This window comes from Canis lupus, chromosome 2 (assembly GCF_003254725.2).
Source record: "Canis lupus dingo isolate Sandy chromosome 2, ASM325472v2, whole genome shotgun sequence".
Taxonomy (NCBI): Eukaryota; Metazoa; Chordata; class Mammalia; order Carnivora; family Canidae; genus Canis; species Canis lupus.
Genome location: NC_064244.1, coordinates 20,314,917 through 20,331,475, shown reverse-complemented (window position 1 = coordinate 20,331,475; position 16,559 = coordinate 20,314,917). Strand labels below are relative to the sequence as shown.

General features: G+C 41.1%; 2 protein-coding genes across 3 annotated transcripts in view; both read left to right on the top strand.

The window, feature by feature from the left end:
* The first annotated feature begins 300 nt into the window (after positions 1 to 300).
* Positions 301 to 16,559, top strand: part of HSPA14 (heat shock protein family A (Hsp70) member 14) — a 38,872-nt gene continuing 22,613 nt past the window's right edge. Inside the window, exons 1-9 of the mRNA XM_025445190.3 lie at positions 301 to 472; positions 1,765 to 1,845; positions 1,919 to 2,001; positions 10,169 to 10,217; positions 10,342 to 10,447; positions 11,240 to 11,330; positions 12,419 to 12,523; positions 13,583 to 13,744; positions 15,441 to 15,596. Coding sequence (XP_025300975.1) covers positions 416 to 472; positions 1,765 to 1,845; positions 1,919 to 2,001; positions 10,169 to 10,217; positions 10,342 to 10,447; positions 11,240 to 11,330; positions 12,419 to 12,523; positions 13,583 to 13,744; positions 15,441 to 15,596 — 890 coding nt within the window. The 5' untranslated portion in view covers positions 301 to 415. The remainder of the gene's footprint in view (positions 473 to 1,764; positions 1,846 to 1,918; positions 2,002 to 10,168; positions 10,218 to 10,341; positions 10,448 to 11,239; positions 11,331 to 12,418; positions 12,524 to 13,582; positions 13,745 to 15,440; positions 15,597 to 16,559) is intronic.
* MSANTD7 (Myb/SANT DNA binding domain containing 7) lies at positions 1,789 to 10,219 on the top strand. 2 transcript variants are annotated; one of them, XM_035712891.2, is made up of 4 exons: positions 1,789 to 1,845; positions 1,919 to 2,001; positions 4,054 to 4,781; positions 5,295 to 10,219. In XM_035712891.2, the coding sequence occupies exons 3-4, from the start codon at positions 4,220 to 4,222 to the stop codon at positions 5,816 to 5,818; spliced, it is 1,086 nt and encodes a 361-aa protein (XP_035568784.2). In that variant the 5' UTR covers positions 1,789 to 1,845; positions 1,919 to 2,001; positions 4,054 to 4,219; the 3' UTR covers positions 5,819 to 10,219. The 2 variants fall into 2 exon arrangements, with proteins under 2 accessions (XP_035568784.2, XP_035568785.2); XM_035712892.2 differs by lacking the exon at positions 4,054 to 4,781 and having other exon boundaries at positions 1,791 to 1,845.

Genomic DNA, 16,559 nt, shown 5'->3' with positions numbered 1-16,559 from the left:
TCCGGGACGCGTTGGAGGCGGGCGAGTGTCCCGGGGGAAAAAAAAATCTGCCGGGAGTTGCTAGGGCGAATGACGCAATTCAATCCTGAGTTCCCATTGGCCTCCGCAGGGGGCGGAGCGAAGAGATCCCTTCCAGGCCCTCCCGACCGGCGCGTGCGCACCGCCGCACACGCGCTGCGGACCCGGCAGGGCGGGGCTGGGAGGGCCCAGGAAAGCTATTCGCCGACAGTCCGGGAGGAAAGGCGAAACCTTCGCGCTGATTGGTGGCGGCGCGGGGGGCCGCGGCGGATGGACCGGACGCAGTGGGCGGGCGGGAACGTGAAGTTTCCGCGGTGCCTGATGGGGCTGCTCCGAGGCCCGAAGCTGGTGCCACAGGGGGACCCCTCGCTACTGCTGCCGCCTTCTCTGCCGCCTCATGGCGGCCATCGGGGTTCACCTTGGCTGCACCTCAGCCTGTGTGGCCGTCTATAAGGTGAGGGACTGGGGGAGCTGGGGTCTGCGCTGCCGGCCGCCCCGTTCTCCGGCCGCGGGGCCGAGCCCTCCGGTCTACGGGGCTGCGAGCAGCGTGTCGCCGGCCTAGGAAGGTCGCGCGGGGAAGTTTGGAGGCGGAGGGCGGGCGCACCCGGCCTGGTCCCCCGCAGCCCCTGCGGAAAGGGTCGTGACGGCGCCGGGGCCCGGGGTCCGGGAACGTCCGCGCACGTCCGGGCCGCGGGGAGCCTGCGGGGAGCCTGCGGGGGAGGGGCCGGGCCCGGGGACGCCAGGGCCTCTGCAGGCCCGGAGGGGTCTCGGGGCCGTCGTGGGCACTGGGGCTCCGAGTCGGGCAGCCCCGGGCGTCAGGGCCGCGGGAGGCCGGCAGAGGGGGGCCGTTCCGGGGACATCAGGACAGAAGAAGGCCTGGGGACGTCAGGGCCGCGGGAGGCCGCCAGAGGGACGGGCCCGGGGACGGCAGCGCCGCGGGAGGCCGCAGGGGTCTCGGGGTCTCGGGGACGTCGTGGGCACTGGGGCTCCGAGTCGGGCAGCCCCGGGGGCGGCGGGGCGGCGGGAGGCCGGGAGGGGTCTCGAGGACCTCGTGGACGCCGGGAGCGGGGGCGGTCCCGGGGACGTCAGGGCCCCTGGAGGCCCGGAGGGGGCCCTGAACGTCCCAGCCGGGAGGTTTTTTGAATGTCAGGAAAGGCCTGCGTGGTGGAGGTCTGGAACTGGGGTGGTTAATCCTGCCAGTTGGTGGTCATGCTTTACTGACTTGACCTTTCTTGAACGAGAGAGCTTAACGAAAAATTGTAGCCTTCCTCTCATCAGTGGGGAGGCGGAAGGAACAATAATAATGAACTCCCCTGATGTTAGTCTTGCATTCAAATGTCAAGTGACTTGGAAAAACCAAAGGGATTTAGTGCTACTTAGTCATACGTAGGAAAAGGAAGAAAGATAATGTTTGTCAGGGAAGGAAGAAAACTAGGAAGGGTGATGTAATAAGGCATCTTATTATTGTATATGTTTGTCCCAATGATTGGCTACGCAGAGCAGGTTGAAAAACTGAGGCAGTTCTTAATGGAATGTTGATCTTATATAAAATCCAGGAAATTAATAATGGCAGTTAAATCCACAAGTTTAAAATATTGATAACATCAGTTTTCTTTCTACAGATGTGGCAAGATAACACTGGCCCACATATGCCTGATGAGACTCTGTGTGTGTGTGTGTGTGTGTGTGTGTGTGTGTGTGTGTTTTTCAAAAGACCTGATATCCTTGTGCTTTTTTTTTTTCCAGGATGGCCGGGCTGATGTGGTTGCAAATGATGCAGGTGACAGAGTTACTCCAGCTGTTGTTGCTTACACAGAAAATGAAGAGGTACTATTCCCCTTATTTTTTTACTTTAAAATAAGTTAAGATTACATCATTGTAATATGGTACTCTTTTTCAGGTTGTTGGATTGGCAGCAAAACAAAGTAGAATAAGAAATATTTCAAATACAGTAATGAAAGTAAAGCAGATCCTTGGCAGAAGGTATGGAATAAAATAATACTTTTATATATGGAAATTAAGAATGTTTATGCATTCTAAGCATAATGTGAAATGAAACCAGAAACACCAGTGTGGTTTTTTGTTGTTGTTGTTGCTTTTTTATGATTAAGTCATTTTCAGAGATTATCCCAGTAAGCTCTTTCATTTAATAATTAGTGTTGTATCTTCTTGAGGTTGGGATTCATTCAGGAATTTGTTTTTTGCTGAGAGGTCTCTTTTTATTGATAAATGCCAACATTTGTATAGATGGTAATATGTTTCACTTAGAAATAGTAATTTGGATTTTTCACCTTTTTACATTACTGGGGGAACTTAAAAGATTTTTGTGGGAATTTGATGATTTTTCTGCACTGTTGAATTTTGCAAAATATGTAACAATTGGTCATAGTTTGTATAGAAGCTATTGATTCTCTTCCTCGGGTCCTTTTGTGACACTTTCTGGGAACTAACTTTTCCAGTTGGCTTACAAATTTAATCATTAGAGAAACAGCTTAATTAACATCTTAAGAATCAGGTTAATCATCTGTTGTAACTTTAATTAAAAGATTAAAGAGGCTTCCTTCTCCAGACTTCTGTCTCCTCAAATTATAGATTACCATAATAATTAGAGGTTTTCATTTTCACTGGAGTAGTAATACTTGGTACAGTGTTTTTAAATTTTCAAAGTGCTTTCACATCTATTATTTAATCCTCTCAAATCCCTAGAAGATTGGTAGGGCAGGTTTTATTCCTCCCCATTTGTAGAGGAGAAAATCAAGGCACAGGAGTTATGCTATTGCTCACTTGCGGGGCGGGTGGGGAGTGAGCTAGAAAGGACTGCAGGTCAGGACTTCTAATCCTTAGCCCCAGGTTTTTTCCTTTCTTTTTTGTTCAGTTGAGAATTTAAGTATAAATGTCCCGTGTTGATCTTAGGATTTGGGGGTTATGGGTTAAATGTAATATTTATTTCTTTTATACATATAGATATTTTTATTATCCTTTATCTGTATTTAGTTAAATTGAACTTGATATTTATTTTTTTTCTTAGGGTATTTATGTACTAAGTCAAAAACAATAATACTTTGGAGAGAATTTAAATTTTTCTGATGATAAATATACTTCTCTATCCATTTATGTGTTGATAAAACTGAGTATTGAGCATATTGAAAACAAATTAGCTGGTGTCAAAAATTTCAAGTTATAAAACCCTAAAAAAGCAGGGAGCTCTAAATGGGCTTTGAAGCTGTACTCACTATAAGCAGCCAGCAATAGAGGATTTTTTGCAATTAAACTTTTTATTTTGAAATCATTGTAGATTTGCTTACCGTTATAAGAAATAATACAAAAAGATCCAATATATTACTAGATTTACCACTTTCTCTCATTGGTAACATCTTGCAAAACTATAGTATCACAACGCGGATACTGATGTTGGTGCAATCAAAATGCAGCATATTTCCATAGATCTATCTCCTGGTAGCCCTGTTTTATGTTATAGGGCAGATGATTGGAGTAATGATACAATTGTTTTCTGCCATATTATGTAAAATCTTTGTATTATCAGGAACAATTTAAGTTTGCTTTTCTGACTCTAAAAGTTATCTTTTAACAAAGTGCAATGGTGACAGTCAGATGGTAATATGTAGCCAAAGCATGCTGCTTAGGCCAAGGCTGGCAAAGTATGAGCGCCCTTCAGACCTGCTGTTCAACCATGGTCCTGCTAGCACTTCTCTAAAGTGAGCTGCCTCACAGTCCAGATATTCCTCTCTCCATCTACTTAAAAGACAATGTGATTTTTACGGATATACAGTTGTATCCAGTCTCGGCCTTAGAAGCAGCCTCTCTTTTGTGGAGGAGCCGGTCCCCTTTTACCAAGCCAGTAAGGCCCGTCTCAGCCTTTGGTCCAGTACCTATCCCAGGCGAACTCACAGTTGGGCTCTCTTAGTCTTGGCATCCAGCCTGTTTGCACCCTACTTACAGGTAGCACCATTTAACTTGCTGCCACAGTTATCCTTACACCCTCCCTGTAACTCTCATTCCCCTGTGGCCTTCCAGCCAGAAATGCGGTCCTTGGACCTGGCTTCTCAACAATTAGCCCTGAGAGGGAAGAATCGGCTGGCTCCTGGAAGTACATTGAGAGCACACAGAGCTTCCCCACACCTTCAGACTTGACCTTGCTGCCCAGGACCTTCCTGCAGCTAGCCTTCCTTCCCAGTCCACTATGGCCAGTTCCAATAGCAGTGCGGGCATCCGGTGGTCCAGACAGGAGACACGAACTCTTCTCTCCATACTAGGCGAGGCAGAGTATATCCAGCGCCTCCAGACTGTGCATCACAATGCAGATGTCTATCAGGCTGTGTCTAAGCGAATGCAGCAGGAAGGCTTCCGCCGCACCGAACGTCAGTGCCGCTCCAAGTTTAAAGTTCTGAAGGCATTATATTTAAAGGCGTATGTTGCCCATGCCACAAGTATGGGTGAGCCACCACACTGTCCATTTTATGATACGTTGGATCAGCTTCTCCGAAATCAGATAGTGACTGACCCAGACAACTTAATGGAGGATACTGCTTGGGCCAAGCACTGTGATCAGAACTTAGTGGCCTCTGACACCCCAGGGGAAGAGGGAGCCAGCATTCTCAGAGCAAAAAGGACTCAGGCAGCAGACCATCAGCCTATCTTGAAAACAGTTAAGGAATCAGATGAGGATTGTCAACTGAGAATCAGTGACCAGATGCGAGAAACCAGTGACCTTGAGGACTCCTGGGATGAATCCTCGGGTGCAGGTAACTCCCAAGCATGTGAAGGATTGGGGTGCCAGAGTCACTTGGTTCTAAACAGCAGTATATGTTTGGATGGTGTTCTCTTCAGCATTGTCTCTATTTCTGCCCCATGCCCTCTGTTTTTTAAGCCTTCTGGTAAGATAAAGGGCTCCAGGTTTTCAAAAGCAATGATTCTAGGTATATAAGATATTGGAGCTTTTTCAACATGGAAGAAGTATTCTTTAGAACCAAACGATTTGGTATTATTTATAGTGGGTACTTAGAAATTTGTGACCAGAGATTGGGTTGTCTGGCTACCTGGAAAGGGGTTCAGGGAAGGCAGAGGGGAGGTTTTGGAGGTAAGACGGTAGGCCAAAGTGTCCAAATCAAGGAATTGAAATCTTCCCAGACCCTTGTGGAAAGAGCCATTTTCAGAAACTACCAGAGTTTTATAATTGTCTCTCAGCTCCGCTGCTGGCTCCAAGCATTCCCTTAGCAGGAATGTCCTCTTTGCAACATTGTTGCTTTGTTTTTCAGGGTGCTCTCAAGGGACCCCCAGCTACAGCAGTTCCCACCACCTTTTCAGAGGTGCAGTTGCTCCCTGTCAGAGCAGCCCCATGACCAGACTGGGTGTGTCCGGTGAGCCCAGTCCCTGCGCCAGTACCAGCCGAAACACTCCTGGGGTGGCCTCCACACAGCGGCCTCCGGCCTCTTCCTCCAGAGTTCCTTTTGTTTCTGGTGGGGATAGGCCCTTGACCAGTGAGCCCCCTCCAAGGTGGGCAAGGCGAAGAAGGCGGTCAGTGGCCAGGACTATTGCGGCTGAGTTGGCAGAAAACAGGAGGTTGGCACAAGAACTTTCAAAGCGTGAGGAAGAAAAATTGGACAGGCTGATTGCTATTGGTGAGGAGGCCAGTGCTCAGCAAGACACTGCCAACGAGCTCCGCAGGGATGCTGTGATCGCAGTCAGACGCTTGGCAACAGCAGTGGAAGAGGCCACCGGTGCTTTTCAGCTAGGGCTTGAAAAATTGCTTCAAAGATTAATTTCAAATACCAAAAGTTAGGAACTCGTTACAGAAGAGTCTATTTCCTAAACTGGGAGAAGCCCAGTTCCAACACCTGCCTTTTGGTCCCCTGGCTCCTTCCACAGGTCCTTTGGAAAAAAAGAGTGGATGAACCATTTAATATGCAGAGTAGCAGGAAGATCTGTGCTAGTTGCTTTTCCCAGGCTTCTCTAATCGAAAGACCTCTTGGATATATGAGGAGTGGTCTCATAGAAAACAGATGGAGCCAAGGCCAGAGAGCTGGTCAGCTGTGGCTTTGCTACTGACGTGAGGCAGTTTAGTTTACCTCTACACCAGTTTCCTCATCTGTAAAATGGGGGCTAGGTAATAACTCCTGACCTGCCTACCTCACAGGGTTGTTGTGAGGATCAAATGGCTAATAGATGTGAAAGGGTTTAAAAGTTTAAAAGCACTACACACTATATACATGTAAGTTATTGATACATATGACCTTGGCCGAGGTAAGGCTCGGGTGAAGCACATTAGCTGACAAGATACAGAATTATGGTGTATACCATGACCTCATTGCTTGAATCTTTACTAGTTTAACTTGACTGCTTCTTGTAAGATCTTCATTTTTTAAAATTTCTCTATAACTCATTAGACTAATATAGATACATGTATTTGTACCTTTATCTCATATTTTCACTGCTGTGTCTGTGACATACCTACTGGTAAGCACTCAATGATCAAACCATCATGCCCTCCCATTTTACTAGTTCTTAATGACTTATCACTATAAGGGTATAATTCAGAACGGACAGGGAGCCACAGTTGTGTGTTATGATTCATATTGATAATCTTCAATATAATGAGGTATTGGGTGTTCTATAAAATATTAAATGTAAGTAAATTCTTTGCATTCCATATCATTTGGGTCCCTCTGTGTGCATAATTACATATCTTTAGGTTGTCATTTGAACAACATGTGGAAACAATTTAGAATCTGTTTTCCAATTTCTTCTAGCTAATTTCATTCTTTTTCCCTAGCCTTTTTTCTGTCTAGTATGTTACAGAAAGGGAACACCAGGAAACTTTCTTCTAGGGAACTTTCCAAAGTCATTTTTTTTCATATGATGTAGACAAAAGTTCACCTTGTTAATGGCATATGGTGGAAGAGGATAGCTTTGGCAACAGTTGAGAATGATGCGGATAAAGACTGCCTGCAATAGATAACTCCTTTTAAGCACAAAGCCCTCAACAAACACACCTCTCTCCCTGCCCAAAACACACACACTTCCTTTAGGAGATAGGAAGGTGTTGAGCTATACTTCCAACTTACTTTAGAAGGAATGCCATTACTGGCCATTATTAAATTAACTAACTAAAGCTTTTAAGTAATTTACTTAGTACTTTCAGGAAATACAGATAGGAGCGTTGGAATTTAAAAGGCTTTTCCTCCAGTCTACAGGCTAAAACAAAGACAAATGCAGGCATGTTTGAAGAGGTTTTGTTTATATTTTGTAGGCTTGGGTGCTTACCTAAAAGCTGGCAATACAGATAGATAGATAAATAGAACAACAGTGGGAATGCACCTGGAACCATGAATGGATGGCAAGCAAGCAAGCCGTTCTGATGAACAGATGATGAATGTAGAAGGCAGCTGGTGTGATACAACACACTGGACTCAGAACTGGGTTCTAATAACCCTGTCACAATTTGTTATATGGGGCAGATGACGTGCCCTTCTTGTGCCTCAGTTTCTTTAAAATGAGAGGTTTGTACTAGATGGCTTTTCTAGTACCTTCCAGTTCTAAAAAAATTCTATAAATGTTATAAAGGACAAAGTGAAATTTTAATTGCAGTGTCTTCAGTTCATAGCCACACGTTGTATGTTTGAAATCCTGGTAACAATTGTATTTTAAGGAAGCATCCTGTGGTATTAATATTTATCAATATACTCATCTTAAATAGCACCACACCATACATCCGTTCCTTGCTTTAAAGAACCATATATTAAGACAGTGAAATGGATATGTGTGTGTGTGTATGTGCATTTTCTCAGTTGTTTTAGGCCTTTATGTGGAGGGATGTGTGTCAGTTACGACTGGATAACACTAACGTAGATATGTAGACTTTCTGGAAAAACAGGGAAATACTTGAAGGAGAGTAGACCTGTACAATATTAATCTCTTAATGGTAGCAAAGTAAATATGCAGGGATTAATTTGCGATAAGAGAAGTGCTAAAGAACAAAAGTGGAGTTAAACTTGGGGGTAGGATTGTGAATATCTTTTGGGTGAAATAACCTTAATGTGAGAATAAAATTAAAGGGAAAGTTCTTCATGAGATAAACAGAAAAAGAGGCAAAAGATTAGGAGGGGGTCATATGAATGAGAACATGTCCTAAAATCCTGCCTAAGCTCTAGGCCCAGCCATTCCTACCTGCCCGTCCTTTGGCAGGTCATTTTACCATTCTGTGACTCAGGTTCCTCACCTACAGAGGGAAAAACGAATAACTCCTACCTACCTCACAGGAGTGTTGTGAGGGCCAAATGAACAGATGAATGTAAAAATAAAAATGCTTTCAGATGTGGAAGGCACTGTTTTATGACAGTAACGGGGAAGAAGACCCTGTGGCAAGTTAGTGCTGATGTGTGCCAGGTCCAACAGCCTGCTGATGATGCAAGAGACATTTAAGGAAGGATGAGGAACAGAAAGTGGCGTTGCTTGTAGAGGTGATACAGTGGTGGGATTAACACTCTGCCTCCTGAAGATGATGATGTAAATGAGGTGCTGTGTATGCCAACTTCCCACCATCCTTTGTGTTTCTGTTAAGTGATTAAATCCTGGTATGGACAAATAAAGTTATTACTTGTATGTGCTTGTGGGTCAGTCCGCTACTTTCTGGTGATATCCATGACCATTTGTCGTCACCTCCACTCTCTGCTTTCTGTTTCTTTACTAGCAAATCTCCAGGGTCTTGCGTGTATATGGCCCTTAGAGCTTTGTGTGCTTCCTGTCCTCACAAGAGTAGGGCCCTCTTTGCAGGGCAGTGGAGAAGTAATTTCCCATTTCTAAAAGTTCTTTAAATTCCATAATAAAGGCTTTCCTTGGAAATTGTCTTAGATAGCTTACAGATAGTTTGCAGAGAACAACGTAAATTGTCCTGGTTGACTAAAATTCTGTTCTGACGAAAACTGGTAAGTGTCACGCTGGAATCATATTGGTGCAAAAAAATTAGTATGGACATACTTCATCTTTTTTTTCTTACTCTGAAAATAATTTGTCCAGGATATAGTCTAAATACTGGATTTTTAAAAAGGGAGAAAGTGTAGGCTTGGTGACAAGAATACTAAACTTTGTATTAAAGATCCGGATTCCAATCCATTCTGCCATGAATTAACCATGTGACTTTGGGCAAGCTCCTTACCTATTTCCCTCTCTATCAGTTTTTGGGTAATAGAGAAGAAGTATGAAGAATCTGCAAGTGTTCTGAGAGATTTCTGAGCTGTAAACCCCTTTGTCTTCCTCTTACATGGGTTAGAGTCCTCAGATGTTCAATAACTCTGCAACCGGTAGTCACTATTACTTTCCAACTCCTCTTAAAACTAGTCTCTGAATAGAACAGCTATAGCCCTGTTGGAAGAAGGGTTAAGTGAAAGGGCTTACATTAATTTCTAGATGAAGTTAAGCCAAGGATCAAAGACTCCTGTCACTGCTCAAAGGGGCAGAAGTACTTCAGTCATTTACCTTCTTACTGGGAGCAGCTGGTAAAGTGTAAACACCATGAGCCTGCCTGAGAAGATTGGATCCTGATTCAGCCCCTTATTAGCTTATAAGTCGTTGACTCTCTATGAACCTATTATCTCTAAAATAATACCTGCCAAATTAACCCCACTTAAGAGTTGTGAAGATCAAGTGAGGTAATACATGTGAGAACATTTTGTAGTCTGCATAAATTGCTATTTTGAGCAACATAACACCTATTGTAATTTTTTCATTGCTATACACATTTAATGCCCACTTTGTATAGGACATTATAGATTTTATCTTTTTCATCTTAGTGATTGGGTCTTCAAGATCATAGGTGAAAGAGTATATGACATAAAGTCATTGATATTATGGAAAATTACCCTCAGTTGTATAGCATCTGTTCATAATAAGATCAGAACAAATAAGAGCTATTTACTTTCAAATGTGAAGGTTAATACTCTAATAGAATTACTATAACCATTGTAAATATTGTATCCATTTGATCTATTGTCTATATCATGATTTTTTAATATTAAGCAACTTAATAATTTTGTATTTTGATATTTGTTTAGTAGTATTGAAATACATAATCTTTACATATTACAGATCAACAATACTTATTTTAATATTTGACTATCTTTATCTTTATGGACAGCTCTGATGATCCCCAGGCTCAGAAATACATCACGGAGAGTAAATGTTTAGTGAGTATGATTCTATTATTCTTTTACACAAAGTAATTACCAAGGTTATAACTTATTATATTATTTTGAAACTTTGTGTTTTTATTAAAATTATTCCTTATTTAACACGCAATTTCCTTTATAGGTCATTGAAAAAAATGGAAAGTTAAGATACGAAGTAGATACTGGTGAAGAAACAAAGTTTGTTAATCCAGAAGATGTTGCCAGACTGATCTTTAGTAAGATGAAAGGTATTGAGCCAAAGAGATCTTTTAAAAGTTGACCTTAAGAAAAAGTTAGGGGTGTTTCTTGATGTGGAGAGAAGTGGGGTGATTGAGCAGATGCAGGTGACCTAATGCTAGACCTGACTGTGCCACTACCTGGCCCTGTGACCTTGGTTAATTGACTACCTTCCCTGACTTTGGTTTCCTTAGAAGTAACGTTAATGGGTTGGGCCAGGTTAGCATTTTCACACCTTCTTAAGCTGAAGTGGCTGAATAAGCTTGGTGAAGTGCTCTTTGAACACTTACTTAGGCAGTTTAAGTCAGTCTGGCTTATTACCACTTCCTATGAAGGCACCAAGCTGAGTGGTATGCTGTGGAGCAACTTGGGAAATTCTGGAGTAGATTATTTATCAGGCTCACTTCAGTTCTGGAATTGTGTTAGGAATTTGTGGGCAGCCTTTTAATATGTTGAACTAACATGCCGCTTGTCTTCACACTGACGCTTTAGAAGCTCATTCTTAATAGAACCAGTCTAATTTGGGAGGTGGTTGAAATTTCTGAAGCCTAAGAACCAGGCTTTTTGGAAAGTACCTGGTTCCCATGACCACAAACCCAAAACCACGAAAAGTTCTGCACATTTTAAGAGATCCAGAGAAGCAAATGAGTGGGGTGGGTGGGGAATCAGGTGAATTGGAAAGTCTTTACAATGAGAAGATCATTGGCACAAATTAATAAGCCACTTAAAAAATAAAAAAAAGCTGCAAAGTATCATGACTTTTTTTGTCATTGGAATTTATTTGTATGTTTTTTCATATACAGAAACAGCACATTCTGTATTGGGCTCAGATGCAAACGATGTAGTTATTACTGTTCCATTTGATTTTGGAGAAAAGCAAAAAAATGCTCTTGGGTAAGTTTATCTTATTTGCTTAAAGGAAATATAGCTTTCATAATATTACAATGTAGTAAAAGGTAAAATTGTATTTGAAAATACCTTGGGCCTTAAAATTGTATTTGTAAACAGATGTATGTATTTATATATGTAATTAGTATGATAAAAAGTATAGTAATGATCATTAATATTTCCTGTCTTTTATGAAGTACCAAGAGAACATACAATTAGATGTGATTGTTAGCTATTTTGATTGGAAATGTTGGGGGATCCCTGGGTGGCTCAGAGGTTTAGTGCTGCTTTCAGCCCAGGGCCTGATCCTGAAGACCTAGGATCGAGTCCCACGTTGGGTTCCCTGCATGGAGCCTGCTTCTCTCTCTGCCTATGTCTCTGCCTCTCTCTCTCTCTCTCATGAATAAATAAATAAAATCTTTTTTTTAAAAAAGGAAATGTTTTTATTATTTTTTTAAAGATTTTTATTTATTTATTCATGAGAGACACAGAGGCTCCAACATGGGACTCGATCCCGGGTTTTCAGGATCAGGCCCCTGGCTGAAGGCGGCGCTAAACCGCTGAGCCACCCGGGCTGCCCAGGAAATGTTTTTAATACCAAGTTAGGTTGATGTTTATAAATTGCTTTACCTTCGTTCCATGCAATCAAGGTTTATGTAGGAATTATATAAAAATAATACAATTTAGAAAATATTTGCAATGACTTTTTCACCTTAGATCTTCACATCTAAGCCAAAAATTGGGTTTAGTTTTTATGTGTCATTATGCAAATGTAAGTGGCAAGCATGCATATTTTTGCCTTAAGGATAGAGTTTCATATGGGACTTTATTTAGCAAGCATCCGAGTTGCTTCTGGGACAGATAATTGCTTATTCACTTGTAGGATGCTAAGAACTCTGACCCTAAGTTATAGAAACTGGAAAGTTCCAAAACGTATTGTAAATTTGTTTTAATCTCTTTCTAAAGTTTATAAACACAGGCAGTCTTGCGAGCTTTCCTTTTCTGTACTCAGTATATGCACACATTATTTTCTTTGTCAAGAAAATACTTGAGCAGTTGTGATATTAAATTCATTGAAAGCAAATCGTCCACAGGGAAGCAGCCAGAGCTGCTGGGTTTAATGTTTTGCGGTTAATCCACGAACCATCTGCAGCTCTTCTGGCTTATGGAATTGGACAAGACTACCCCACTGGAAAAAGGTAAAAACCATATTTGCAGCTTTAAGTTTTTCAGTGCAGAAAACATTTTAGATTACAGCACTTATATCAATATGAATTGTTATATAAAGCCTTTATGAATGAAAAGCTGAAACTCTCACCTGGAGTTCTTCAGATAGGTGAGAAAAATGTCCTAGGAGAGCAGAAAAAGGACATAACAAGAGGGAACATTCAGCTTTCCTGCTCTTCTCTTATTACTTATGTTATATTTCTTCATTGAAGGAAGATTTGAAATTTACAAGCCCAGCCAGATTCTAGCTCAAGCTAGGGCACTGTTAATTCTACCGATTTCAGTTATTAAACATGTTTAGAAATAGTGAGTACTTGTATATACATTTTTCTCTTGGCAGGAGATGGGAAAATGCAACATAGTATTTAAGATGTCTTTTCATAGTGAAATAGTAAGACCTACTCCTAATTTAGTTGTGAAAATCTGTCTTACAAGAGCTGACACAGGTACCTTTAGGAAGATTAATTCAGATATGTTAATTTTCCCTAATTGTTTCACTTCATTCATATTTCACAAAGAAACTAATATGTATGAATCAGTAGGAAATCAGTTTTAGGTAAACTAGATAAATGTAGAATATCAGAAATTAGCTTCTAGTTTTGCATATGTTTGATTTTTATAGAACATGTTATTGTAGTGGTTACTTGGATAATATTAGCACAAAGAATTTCTATACTTAATTTTCTTACAATTCACTATAATCACAAATCTCTACTTGGAAAGGTTAGTGTCTTGCACTATATGTCAATTATACTAGAATTAGAAAAGTTTGTGTTTTGAATTCCATTACTCAGAAGAATCCAGTTTTACTGGTACATCTAAGTAAAAACAAATTTTGACTTTGAATCAGAAGGTGTGGTTCTAGGCTTATTCAGCACTAGGTGATGACCATGGACAGTTAATTTGACTTGTGTCAGATTCTCAGTTTCCTTATTGTGATTAGGGGTTTAAGTAAGTTATTTCTAATGTCCAACCTACTTTTAAAATATTGTGGTTCTCTCTTAACTTGTTCATGTTATCTTTATTTTAAGCAATATTTTGGTATTTAAACTTGGAGGAACATCCTTATCTGTCAGTGTCATGGAAGTGAACAGTGGAATATACCGTGTTCTTTCAACAAACACTGATGATAACATCGGAGGTACACATTTCACAGAAACCTTAGCACAGTATCTAGCTTCAGAGTTTCAGAGGTGAGTATTTTGATGATATACTTTAAGTTTCTTTTCAGAGTTTTGGATTTGTTTGTTTGTTTTTCTTATTTTAAATTGCCCTGCTTCAAAGGAGGATGTGTGTTTTTGTTTTTAGTTCCAGTGCCCTGGATGTTTTCATGTCTGGAGTTATAATGTCCTTTCTAGGCACTTTCAGGGAAGCAGAGATTTGGTTGCACAGTGCAGTGTGCTCAGATTTTTCACATACTGTGAGGGCCCACCAGATGTTGAACTGCATGAACTTGAGTCTCAAGTTCAAATTCGTAATTCCTCAGGTGCTGCAGCTGTTATGTCTAGATAAAGGAAGGTACAGGCTCTGAGGGCTTTCTACCTTCTAAATGGCTTTTGAAAGTTTAGATGTGATGAAAATTACATTATATTATAGTCACATACTAGTGAATTAGTGCCTTTGGCATGTTTAATTACTAATCTGCTGTCACAAGGAGTATTTCGGTTTTGTTACTAGGTGCAATTATTCCATTCAAAATCACAAGTCAAATAGATAAAAGTTATGTTTTGGACATTGCCACTCTTAAAAAAAAAAAAAATTGGAGCTCAAACAGTATTTTCATCAGCTTGACTAAACCGACTGGGTAAAAAAGTCTTGAAAAAGAGGTAAGTTCTCACTTGTTTCGAAGACCTGTGCTGCTTTTTGTTATGCAGGTGCTCCAGCTCAAGGTAGGGCATTGTTAATTTGACTCCCAGTTCCAGTTATTAGACATGTTTAGAAACAGAGCCAAGCAATTTTAACAATTAACTTGTCTTGGAGATAGAAGAATGAGAATTTTATATATTTGATACATGTCAAATTTCTTGGAAGAACTCTTTTTTATTTTTTTTTTAGTGCTGGACAATGATTTTTTACTATTAAACAGTGATTGTGCTGTAGTTGTAAGGGGGAGATAGGAGACTTGACTTGGTTAAACAGATCTCCTTCACCCTCTTTTTGTCACATCTGCAAAAAAGGTGTCAAAGATGTCCTTTGCTTTCTTCAAAGGACAGTCTGTTATTATGGTCACACAGAATTTAGCAATTCTAAGTATCAAGAATACTTGTTATTCACTTTTCTTGAGGAGACCTTTCCTTTCCTTTTTTAAAGATTTATTTATTTATTTGAGAGAGAGCTCGCACACATGAGCGGGAGGGAGGGGCAGAGGAAGAGGAAGGGCAGTCTCCAGCAGACTCCCCACTGAGCCAAGGGCCTGACAGAGCTCAATCCCATCGCCCTGAGATCATGACCTGAGCTAAAATCAGGAGTCCAATGCTTAATGTACTGAGCCACCAGGCGCCCCAGGAGACCCTTCTTTTAATTGCAAAGAATTTCTTCAGAAATTTGGGAGGGAGGGCAGTCCTGGTGGCTCAGCGGTTTAGTGCCACCTTTAGCCCAGGGCCTGATCCTGGAGACCCCGGATCGAGTCCCACGTCAGGCTCCAGGCGTGGAGCCTGCATCTCCCTCTGCCTGTGTCTCTGCTTCTCTCTCTCTCTCTCTCTCATGAATAAATAAATAAAATCTTTAAAAAAAAAATTTTTTTGGAGGGTTTGAAGCCAGTTACTGAAATCTAATATTAATATGAATTTATGAGCTTGTTATTATTCTAATAGGCATTATCCAGATTTGAGTTTTATAAATTCTACATGGCCTAGTAATTTTTAAACTCCAAAGATATTTTTGATTTAGAGCCTTCAAACATGACGTGAGAGGGAACGCCCGAGCCATGATGAAGTTGATGAACAGTGCTGACATTGCAAAGCATTCTTTGTCAACCTTGGGAAGTGCCAATTGTTTCCTTGATTCATTATATGAAGGTCAAGATTTTGACTGCAATGTGTCCAGGTAAAACTGAAGTTCAAAAAACTTTGAAAAATTCCAAATACATTTATATTTTTAGGTGTAATTTTCTCACTTAGGGCTTTTTGTTTGTTCTTTTGAGACTTATTAGCCGTCAATAAAAGGAGAGCTTGCACTAAATTGCAGCACTAAATCATCAGAGATGTTTGTGACATGTTAATAAAACATAAAAACTGGCATAGTAAAGTAAGAGAATCACACAAAAAGAAAAACTTCACAAAAACAGTTCACTTCTAAACCTCTAAGACCTTTGTTTTTGCTATGTTTACAACAAAGTGGGAGGGGACAGCTGAACTGCAACACATAAAAACTCCTTCCTTGGAATGAAAATTCCCCATGAAACTCTCTTTTACAGAGTTAGTTTGTTCCCATAAGTCAGGTGGCAGCGCAGCAGGGGAGGCTGGAGAGGATAATCAAGAGGGAGAGGCCAACATTACCTTCCTTCCACCCTCCCCTCCATGCAAGTGTTCATCATTTATCCACAGCTTCTCCCAGCACAACCAAGTGTACATCGGCCTAACTGCACACTGGCATATGGGGGTGAAAAGATCTCCAACAGAATTATTAACGGAACTGCTCAATCACTGTCTTTACCTCTGAGGTCCTATTCTTGTCAGACTATGGAACAGCTTCCAGAGTACTGACCTCAGTTGTGATTGCCTGCCCTGTTACTAACAGCTCCAAAGAGCAATGTGTGAAAAAATGCATCCTAGATCTTGGAGAGAGAGGCTTGCTGTTGATTAAGTTTGATGTGGGGCATGTTTCAGTTATACTTATCCAAACTAACTAGTTAACATTGTGTGGCAGGCTGTAATCTAAGTAGTCATTACATTAATTCATCAAATCCCCATAACAACCTAGTAAGGAGAGTAGTAGTATTTTCCTTATTTTATACATGAGGAAGCTGAAATAGAGAAGTTTCATTCTTGCCCAAGGTTAGACAATAAA

Coding starts and splice junctions, on each gene's coding strand:
- MSANTD7 (XM_035712891.2), top strand. CDS start 4,220: ATGGCCAGTTCCAATAGCAGTGCGGGCATCCGGTGGTCCAGACAGGAG. Junction 4,782..5,294: donor GGATGAATCCTCGGGTGCAG/GTAACTCCCAAG, acceptor TTTGTTTTTCAG/GGTGCTCTCAAGGGACCCCC.